This window comes from Lottia gigantea (assembly GCF_000327385.1).
Source record: "Lottia gigantea unplaced genomic scaffold LOTGIsca_17, whole genome shotgun sequence".
NCBI classification, from domain to species: Eukaryota; Metazoa; Mollusca; class Gastropoda; family Lottiidae; genus Lottia; species Lottia gigantea.
In genome coordinates, this window is record NW_008708133.1 from 731,421 (window position 1) to 742,700 (window position 11,280).

Here is an 11,280-nt window from a genome sequence, read left to right on the forward strand (position 1 = left end):
TTCCATTTGGTATACGAGCTATGTGTTATACTGTTATCAGGTTGATTATAATTTACTATATCGGGAGAACTTTTGAAAGATACATCAATTCTAGAGTGTACATCACTGAATAATGGGTTAAAATCTTGTATTTCAAATGTTGAAATAATATTAATTATCTTAGATGACATTAATACATAATCAATGACACTTGTGCCACTACATGTAGCTTTACCTACATTTTTATCTTGGTCTATTCTACCATATATAGAGATTATTACATTTGCACATTTCTAAGAGCTACTAGGTGCACTAGTGTCTTGACTAGATCTATTTAGTGGGACATCATATTTCGAAAGATTTTCAAAATCATATAAATAAGTGTATATCACTGACATCAATATCGAGAGTTTCTATCAAGTCGTTATCTGGTATAGTGTAATCAGGGTTACATCGAGTACGAGAATTGAAATCACCTATAAGTACAGGCTTGCAATTAACGTCTCCCATAATAGTAATCAATTCATTCTCAATTTCGGCAAATGCGTCAGGTGAGGTGTATCGAGAATTTTCGGGGGGTATATAGATACAACCTACTAATATATCAAAATCAATGTTACGCACATTTTTTGATACACTAAGCCACAGAACGAATTCAGAAGTTGTTACATGAAACTTTAGATGTGACTTAAGGTCATTTTTGTAAACAACCATGATTCCACCTGATCGCCTCACGAACTTTTGTCTATATGTTTTGCAAAGTATGGGTATCCATCAGGAAGCTGTAATACATCATACTGATCAGTTTTACATTCACTAAAGATCAATAAATCGAATGAGTTAATTAGATCAGTAAATTCGGGTAACAACAACTTTCTTTTGACCCCACAAACATTTAGATGTGTTAGTTTAATCAGAGTTTCATTCACATTGTTATTGTTGTAACCTCTCGTTACGTTGTCCTAGTTTTGTAACACATTGGGCGGATCTTGATTTCTTGTGAACTGAGGGGGTAGGGATTCTCCTGGGCGGTGAAGCCGTCCGTTAATATACAGTTTGTCGATATTTAGAGATGCTCTATTGCCAAGTCGGCGCGCATCTTTGAATACGGTTATTAGTAATTTGCGCCTTTCGTTAATTTCTTGAGGGTATTGTTCATAAACCGAATAAGGTCTCCATTCTCTTAGAGTCTCTTTTATTTTGTCCTTACTACTCTCGAATTTTGCCACGATAGTCCTTGGTTTCCCATCCGGTTGTTTACGGAGACGATGCACAACATGGAAGCGTATATCTTCAGAAATCTGAAGTTTATCTTTAATAAATGTCTGAACAATCTCCTCTGTATTCTCGTTGATATCTCCGGTATCCTCGATCCCACCAAATAATAGGTTATCTTTCATTGAACGAGTTTGAATATCCAACATTCTCTCTTTCAGTTCCTTGTTTTCTATCGCCAACATATGCATACGGTCATCAACCAGTGATCTCTGAAATTCCAACCCATCCAATCGTTCGGCTTGACTACCTATCTCTGTTTTCATTCCATAGATCGTCCTTTCTAGTGAATCAAACCTACTTTCCATGGTACACAGTCTTTGGTTTATTTGATCGAGCAAATCCATTTTCTGTAATTTTTGATAAATATCAGTTATAAAGTGTTCTAGATTTCCCTGTGTGTTAGTACCGGGATGAAATAATGCCGTCGACGCTTGACCGAGATAATTACTCGTCGGGGACGTGGCATAGTTTCCATTCGTATAGCTGGGTAGACTTGTACCTGTGATGTGAGCATTTATCGGTGGTGTGTGACGATTAGCAAAATCCATTTTGTTCTAGAGGTTCCTATACACCAAAGTGATCGCAAGTTGTGTTTGGTTGCGAATTAAAAAAAAGTCATTAGTTCAGGAAACACTTTGCTTGCAACTAAACAGTTTCAAAGACACACATTGAGTATGTTTGTAAATTCATGTTGAACATGTTCAATTATTCTTTTCAAATTTCTGCAATCAAATTATACGAAACATTAACGCAACAAGGAAGCTACGCACGCAACACGATCACAACAGATATAATGTAGGCCTACCCATTTTCCAAAATTAGCCTAGGCCTACTCTGTGCTTCTTTTTGTAAAGACCTGCATCAGTGCATGTTTGTTGTGTACTTTACAAAATCCCTTAGATACATATGAGTTGCGTTTGGAACCTACGACCATTATTATTTTTATTTTCAGCCATACTTAGGCTTTACTTGTGATGGTGTGAGTGCCCCTTTAGGAATTCTGAATATATTTCGTTTTTCTTAAAAAAAAAAACAGAAAAGCAGGTAAGGTTTAAAATTTGAACTAAACCAAGATGGATGCGCCCATAAACAACAAAATAAAGAGCTCGTACAAAACGTTTTAACTAACAGTAAGACATTAATGTAAGCTTTGGATTTCTTAGGGTAGTTAGGCTCCATATTATTATAAATTAGAAATAAGTAGTTCGTTGATTTTACTTTTGAACTTGTAAAGACTTGTATTGTTAGCCTACAAAAAAAACAACGAATGATACAACATTTCAGTGGTAACAAGGGGCGTTTTTGTGGGCCGATTCGATTAGGTAGTACGATTTGGTGCAATTTGGTTTAAATTAGCAGTGGTCCACAAAAGCGAAATTCAAATCGGCGATTTGGCAATATGGATCCCTCTGCTGACAACCAATGAAAGACTTCCAACTTCCACTTGCCGCCATCTTGGAAAAGCCTTATCGAATCGCCTTACCACCTCTTGAACGATTAGGATTATTAGCCAAATTAATTTAGGTAAACTGGCTCACAAATGTACCGAGTAGCCTAATCGTCCTGGCTCACAAACGCACAAAATAGCTGATCTACCTAATCGAATTGACCCACAAAAACGCCTGTAAATTTGTGCCGATAAGTTTAAGTATAAGGATTCAACATCGAATTTTGATGTCGTAGATATTTCTTGAGATATTTTAGGAAATAATTAAAACTGGTTTGTTTCGATTTTCTTAATGTGTCCCTCAAGCCTCACCTTCACACATACTTCATAAGTAACAAACATGACAACAGTTGCAAAATGTTACCTATTTTCGTGTAGGCCTACAATGTTTGATCTATAAATAAGTCAAGGAAAACACACATTGTATGGATATCTAGTGGCATAATTTTTATTTCTTGGTACCAGTATTTATCTTTACTATCAATTCATTATAACTATTGACAATTCCTTCAAAAAACAATAATTCAAAACAAAAAATAGTGACTGACAAAATAAGATAAGTAAAATGTAAGAGTAATTTATTGCTAAAATGTATTGAAACAACATAAGAATATGACCCACATTGTGTTCCACAGAATTTTCTGTTGACATGGAATCCACTAGCATTCGCTGGAATATATTCAAGCAGACAAATTCCGAGCACAGCTTGGGATTATAAGAAAATTTGGCCAATAAAAACTGGTGGCATTTGGTAATAACTGAAATCCGCCATTTTGTATATGTTAGAAATAGATAATAAATTTGACATTGCTTTGAAACTGTAGGAAAAATTCTACAGGTTGACGTTGTATGCCATGCCTATCAAAACATGCAAATATGGAGGTCTCTCGAGGTAAATTATTTATTATTTCCGGAAATACATGAAACTACGTTCGCACAAAATTAGGTAATGGGACTGTATAAAATACAAAGTATAAGAAATTGGGGATAATCACAAATTAACATTGAATTTTAAAACATTTCAAATAATGATTCTTGATAATCTTTCTTAGACAATAAGGAAAGCCTATTCATTTCGTAAGAAAATGTTATCAAGTTACCAACCATTTGTATTCGTATTTCTCAATGTCTCAATGCTTGGTAGATCTGGTCCCCAGTGACTGACATTTGATTAGAATATTAATTCATCACCATTTAAATGAACATTGTTATTTCACCAATAATATCTTTATTACAATAGTTCTTATGTCGACAAGTTGACTTTTGGTTTGTAGACGAGTTAACTCACTTTGTAGGCTAGTTGACATGTACAAAGTCCACTGAATACCAAAACTTTACGTAGAACAGTGGCTAATAAGCAAACTGTTATATAATTTGGAAAAGTATGTAAAACTTAGATACAAATTGTTCTTTTCAGAGATGTTGAAGTTCATCAGAAATGTTCCTCATGTTGAGTATTCAGTATTATGTACATATTCAACAAAGAGATGTGATGCATTTAAAGTTCAAATGATGAAGAAATCAAGTCTTAGAATATTAAGAATTTCAAATCGTTTGTCATATTGTCAATATAAAGCAATACGTCACATGTCAAAATTTGATGACAAGGATTTTATTCAAAATGAAGTCCCCAGTAATGGTAAATTTTTTAATGATATTCATCTTTTATAAAATCACCTGTAATATGAATCAATTAAAATAACAGTGAACCATCTGCATGTTTAAGTGAAGGTATCTACCCATGAACTCTACCCTTGAAAGCTGGAAACATACCTGTATGAAATATATGCTGAATGTAAATAATAATTTCAGAGGAAGCAGATGAATTATTTAAGGACAAGGATTATCAGTCATTTATACGGAATATATGTCATATACCAGATTTAGGTCATAGATTATTAGTAATTCAACCAGGTAATATTATTAACTCCTCTTGTGTATACACTCATGTAAATTAGCAAAGATTTATACCTGAGATAGAATAGTCACAAAATTTTAAAAAGCTCATGTGAAGAGTCAAACGAACAAGACCATTGACAAAAGTTTGGTCGAGATACCATTTGATACCTCAAGATCTTCGTTAGCATAAGCTGTTTTCCCTATTAGTCTCTTTTCTTTCATCATCGAGCATCTATGATTTTTTTCAGAGTGGAGATTATTGCATTCAAATCAAAGCTGGAAAAAGTAAGAAGAAGGCAGATTTGATTACATTTGAATTATTTCACTCAGTTCAATTTAAGGTTTGTTATTTTTTTTATTTAGATGTAAAATGGGGTCCACATAAAAACAAGCTAACATCATCCACATTAAGATTAGAAGAAACGTGTACATTGGTAGAAACTCTACCCAACTGGAAAGTTGTAGAAAAGGTAAGCTTAGTTTGTTATGGAATTTAAGATGAAATGAAAATGAATGAAGTTTTACTTCCTACTTTTCAGCTGATGTAGAGAGAACTTTGTTTTTTAATAATTGTATCATATTGTAGGTTAAATATAAACTATGAAATAAACTATACAATCTAATTCAAACTTTACCCAAATGCACAGTGCTGCTTATCTTCATCTGGCAGACAAGACTGTAGCTTTATCCCTACATCTGTTTTCTTCAGAAATTAGTGTCTGTAAAGTTTCTGAAATCAGACCAAATATTTCAAAAAGAGAAATTTCGACAACTAAAATCTGAAATTCGTCAGAATATAAGAATAAGTGGAGTTTTAGTAGGTGTTGATTTGTTGTCTAGTGTTCAACTTGCTGCTCTACAGAAAGCATGGAGAGTACCAGTTTTTGATAGGTATGTTTTATCAAGTAATATTTGACAGTAATCTACAAAGACTTAGAACATATACATGTAGTTCAGAAAATGTGTTAATTATGAAAAGGAAAGCTTTTATATAACACAGACCTACCTATCTATGATATGAATTATGTTGAATTAAAAGTTGGAAAATACAACAGAGGTGTCTCAGCTTTGACTCAAGTCAAGAGTTAGATATCCCTTATTGCACACTACAAGGGGAAGAGTGTTAGTATGTATATGAATCTCTATCTTATTTCAGATATGCAATAGTGTTACAAATATTCAAAGACCATGCAAGAACTAAGGAATCAAAATTACAGATTGCACTAGCAGAAATTCCATTTTTACGGTAGGCATTTGTTATTTCTCAATATTTTTTATGAAGTTGTTATTTTTTAAGGGAAATATAAGAACTGAAACCAGATCCATATAAAATGTTTTACAAGGTGATGTTTATCAATTAATAGAGTAGGTTTTGCTCTGTCCTGAAAATATATCGCCCAAATTATAACTTAAATCTTGGATAAGTGAGCATTGTTTAAGGAATCAATTCTACTGTGGTCAAGAAAATTGCTCAGTTTTGAGTTTCTTATGATTGTTCTTATGCTGTTATACTACATCACGTTAAGTCAATACATGAAGAAAATTTTTTGAATCTCGGACTAATGTCATTTGAATACAATGGAGCCTTTGGTAGTTCAGTAGAACAACATATTGTCACGAAGACATTTTAACGTGTTGCTTAGTATTCATGTTAGTAATGTTGTTTTTAGGAAGCGATTGGGTCAAGTACATCAAGGTATTTTTGATAAGCAAATTGGAGATTCACGTTTTATTGGTGGTACTGGTCCTGTTCATATTAGTCGACGTAAACTCATGCTTCAGGTTCTTATTATTCTATCATAACTGATGTCTTGCTTACTTGGATTTATAAAGCATTTTTACAAATGGAGCATAAGGTAAAATTGTCTCAAAATCAATGGAAACTGTAAGTTATTATCTTTGTCTTTGCCAAAATATGTGAATTTGAATACACCTTTAATGTAAGGTTTGTTCAAACAGTCTGTCTAGACATCTGTTTCTGTTTACTATATTCATTATAAGTGAAACTTATGCTGGCAATACAAGTATCCCATTGTGTGAATGTCTCTATCATCTTTGACATTGTTATCATCATATACAACCTGTTCATAATGATAAGACTCTGAATTGAATATTTAATTTGAATATTTTAATTGGTAATATTTTGAAACTTCTTTTATAGGAAAGAGAAAATAAAATAAGGCTAGCTCTTGAGAAAATTGAAAGACAGAGGGATTTATTAAGAAATAATCGACTTAAAAAAGAGTTTATGTCAGTGGCTGTAGTTGGTTATACAAATTCAGGTAACTATTGTCCATTTTCATTCATTTGTCTTTCAAATGGACAATGGTGCGTCATTTAAATTTCATGTATAACTTTGACTTGTTGATGTTTATTGTGAAAATAAATTATTTTGTGCATGTCTAATCAAAATGATATCTATGTAGAAACTTTTCCATTTCACAAATAAAGAAAAGTGAATGAACATTTTCAAGTTATAACAAAATGCGTCTGTTAGGCAGTATATTAATAGAATTGGATTGTATGTGACCGAGGACAGCCAATCATAACCCTCAATTACCTGCACAGCCAAATTGTTAACAGTCTGTCTGTTGAGGGCACTGATTGGTTGTAATTGGTAGCATACATCCAATTAAATTGCTGCATCAACTAACTTCTGTAAAAAAAAAAAAGCTGGCTATTGCAGTCAAGGTATTAGACACGGTAATAGTTGAGAAAGATGCTCAAAAGGATATTAATAATTTTGTTACTCTGACAAAGTAGACAGTCGCTGTAATGATAAGTTTTGATTGTATATTGTTTCAGGAAAGACAACTCTAATTAAAGCGTTAACAGGAGATAATAAATTAGAACCTAAAGACATGTTATTTGCCACTCTAGATGTTACTGTACATGCTGGTGTATTACCGAATTATATGAAAACTTTATATGTTGATACAGTAGGCTTTATTTCTGATATACCTACCAACCTCATACAAGCTTTCTCAGCCACACTAGAGGATGCCTTGATAGCGGTAAGTGTCAGTTTACATTTATAGCTGTAAGAATTGTTTTTTTTTTTTTCAGAAGGAACTATCCTAAATATTAAAATTGTTCAATCATTGTAATTTAGAATTTCTTATTTTTTTATACAGGATGTGATAATTCACATACGTGATATAAGTCATCCTGATACATCAGGACAAAAACATAATGTATTAGATACATTATCATCTATATTACCACCAGATAGACTACACAGTATTATAGAAGTTTGCAATAAGACAGATCTAGTCCCATTGTAAGCATCTTTTAATTTTTATTTCTATATCATACAGAGCAATATGAAATAACTTGCTGTGAAACTTTCATTCCGTTGTTTTATTAACTTTTAATTTTTATATAGCCACTTCAGTTGGGGTCTAAAGACGGAACGAAAGTTTGTTCTAATTCTAATCAGACTGAATAATTCTTGAGCTAAAAAAATATATATATAAAATTGATTATGCTCTAATTTATCCCTAGTATATATTCTATGACCATTGACAAATTGAAGTGTCATCTCCAGATGACTGTTATTTTGATTTGTTTATTGTAGGGAGAAATTGCAAGAAGAAAAAGAAAATGATAAATTATTTGTATCAGCTGCTACTGGGCAGGGTTTACAAGATTTACAATTACAAATACAACAGAAACTAATAACAGTTACTGGTAAATTATATAAAACATTTCGTATTCCAAATGGTGGAGCAGAATTAAGGTAATACTTCAACTTGGCTATAACATTTATAGGTCAATTATAATTTATATTTTCAGCTGCTGTAGCTCATTTATTTGTCAGCTTAACCAGTTACAAGGTTCAATCCCAGTTCAGGTCACAATATCAGATTTTAAACCAGGTTTCCTCTTGTCAATGATGTAGGTCAGAAATTAACTTTTTACTTGTTAAGGCATCACAGAAACATTTCTGGAATTTATGAAGATATTTTTACTGTTTCTGTGGTTTATTAGTTGTTTATGTATTTTTTCACTATGATATATTTCAGTTGGTTATATAAAGAAGCTACAGTACAAAATATTGAGGCTGATAAAGATTGTAATTATTTAATAGTTGAAACTATCATCAGTCCAGCTGTTTATCAGAGATTTACATCTTATTTTCAACAGACTTGATTCTTATATAGATATTAAACATATAAATATACCTAGATTCTTCTTCTTCACTTAATTTAAACAGAGTAATGTTAATCAATATTCTAAAAGCAATTCTGATAAACGTAAGCTTAATTGAAGGGTTCACCATCCGTTTGACCTATCCTCAGATAAGGGATGTTAAACAGTAAAAGTGTTCACAGACCACCGTGGTTTTAAGTTTTATGCAACGTTTCGACGTGTTTCCCCCCGTTATCCTCAGACACATATGACTACGGGAGAAACAAGTCGAAACGTTGCATAAAACTTTCACCAGTGATTGTTGTTGCTAAATGACATTCAAAGACTTCAAATCCATGTGCTTCAACAATTATCGGGGTTTGAAAGTTGAAAGTGCTATACTTGGGGTATCCATCAGAGCCCCTGCAATTTTCAAATATTTTACCTTTGCATTGCACTTATCTTGAAAGCGACTATAATTTCTAGTTTGAGATATTTTTGAAAGAAATTATGTTGCGATATTTCTTATCTTGCTTTGAGATATTTTCTTTCACATTTTCTGATTCAATTCGTGTTTAAAATAGCAATAATCTCTTTTAAAAATAAAATGGGGCACACAATATAACATACAAAACCTCTAGATTTTTTTTTAATGATCACAACGACTGAACAAGGTCGTTTGTTTCAGAGTTACTTCCCTTAACTTTTTACTGTCGTCGGGAACATGGAGCATCAAGGCCAAGGAATCTTTCTTCCATCTATAAGAATTTTTTCAAAATTAATCCTTGACGTAGACTATAATAATTCTGCGAATGCTCCTCCTGTTAATCCAACAGAATCATCGATAGGCCTATATGTAAAAATATATGATGAATATATATGATAAAAATCTTCACCAAGACTGGAAGCACACTTCCAGTACTTCGAAAAATCAGGTGTCCAAATATAGAACCTTTAAAGGAAGAGATGGGGGGGGGGGACGAGACCACATGGTGATGATGGTTGGTTGATCGAAAAAGTTGCGACTAATCATTGTGAAAATATTGGTGATTGTCATGTCATGAGGCAAACTTATTATAAGCATGGCAATCCGAAGTATTCTGATGTCAGGAAGATGATAACTGAAATACCAACCTTTAAGGATAAAGATAGAAAATTCGGTGAGTAACTTGGCCCTATAGTCTAAAGTATATTTAAAAATTAGGCACAGATATCAGATTACCTAAACCTAGACATAATATAGGCCTAGTCATTGGTCTGTTTAAAAAGGATAAACGAAGTTTCAAGAAATCCTTTAAATTTAGCAAAAGTGTTTCTGAAGGTGTTCTTGAATATCATTTTCTGAATATAGGAAAAAGTTTTGAGCTTTTGTTTTAATTTGTTGCGTTTCATTTTTAAAATAATTTTGATTCTAAAATATTGACGTCAAATATAATTCCGTCAAATTGAATAGTTTCGTTTTGTAGTATGAAAATCTACGTTCCTTAAATTTAACAATGCTCATTTTAGCGCCTTTTTTTCACTCCCGTATGCCGGTTTGCAGCGGTAGGCGGTTGGCTTTTAAAACCCACCTGTATATTATCTTGCCGGGCAAGCTAACTTCATTTTCTTAAATTTGAACATTACCGACATTAGATAGTTCAACTATCTTCTAAATGGTTATAGTGATCATCAATTCAATAATACAAAACTGTCGCTCGGGGATAAATGTATTCAAATCTTAGCTTAAGACAAGAAATGTCAAATGACATATCAAATACATCTTGACAATTCAGGATAGTTTGGTATAAAGATCACTTGTTAATTCTGTGTTTTAAATATTATGCATGTTTATATAGGTATAGGCCTACCGATACAATGTAATTTTCATTCAGTTGTATGACAAATTTAAAGTTATGTGCATATTTATTTTTAGCAGTTTCAGATTGTGTTTATTATTACAATATATTTCAAAAATATCATTAATCCTTTCAATATATTTTGAATCCTCGAAAAGATCTTAGCTCTAGGATGTCCTAGGTTCTTATCTTCTAACATTGATTCTAGGACTTCCTACCGCTAAGATCGTTTCGAGAATATGGGGCCTGCAGTCCGGCTAAAAATGGACAAGTTTGTGAGAAGCTCTTACGTCATATGCCAATTTATACAATCAAATCCTGTGACGTCAAACTGGGGTATGAATGGATGAAGACAACAAATAATTATATAATATGGTGTTTACTTTAAGGCCCGTTGAGTATCAAATTTATCATTGTCGTCTATTTGATAAATCATCTGAAAGTTTATTCATGGATTGAACAATAGGTGTAAGCAAACTGTTATTCTGGTTGCTCTAAATGCTCTTATTCATCACAGTGAAATTGTCTGTCTGGCATAATATGTATGTGTGTTCATGTAACTTTGAAATGATATATAATTAAAAACTTTTGGTAATATTGTATTATCACCCCTTTTTCAGTGTTGGGGACACAATATGGATGGTCCCCACCACTTTTGTGGCTAATATGATTATCAAACTCTGCGCTAAACGATGTTACGGAACCCGC

General features: G+C 32.6%; 2 protein-coding genes across 2 annotated transcripts; one reads left to right on the forward strand and one right to left on the reverse strand.

Annotated features, from left to right (window-relative positions):
* Positions 1-941: 941 nt before the first annotated feature.
* LOTGIDRAFT_158437 (hypothetical protein) lies at positions 942-1,805 on the reverse strand (the record flags this gene model as incomplete). Its single annotated transcript, XM_009051593.1, has 1 exon — positions 942-1,805. One exon carries the CDS (start codon positions 1,803-1,805, stop codon positions 942-944), a length of 864 nt encoding a protein of 287 aa, XP_009049841.1.
* A 3,145-nt stretch (positions 1,806-4,950) lies between these two features.
* Positions 4,951-8,755, forward strand: LOTGIDRAFT_113712 (hypothetical protein; the record flags this gene model as incomplete). The annotated part of the gene is made up of 9 exons (XM_009051594.1): positions 4,951-5,073; positions 5,313-5,494; positions 5,760-5,849; positions 6,274-6,385; positions 6,765-6,885; positions 7,409-7,617; positions 7,738-7,883; positions 8,181-8,342; positions 8,629-8,755. Coding segments are annotated over 9 exons (1,272 nt in total), but the record flags the coding sequence as incomplete, so codon positions are not given.
* Positions 8,756-11,280: the final 2,525 nt, after the last annotated feature.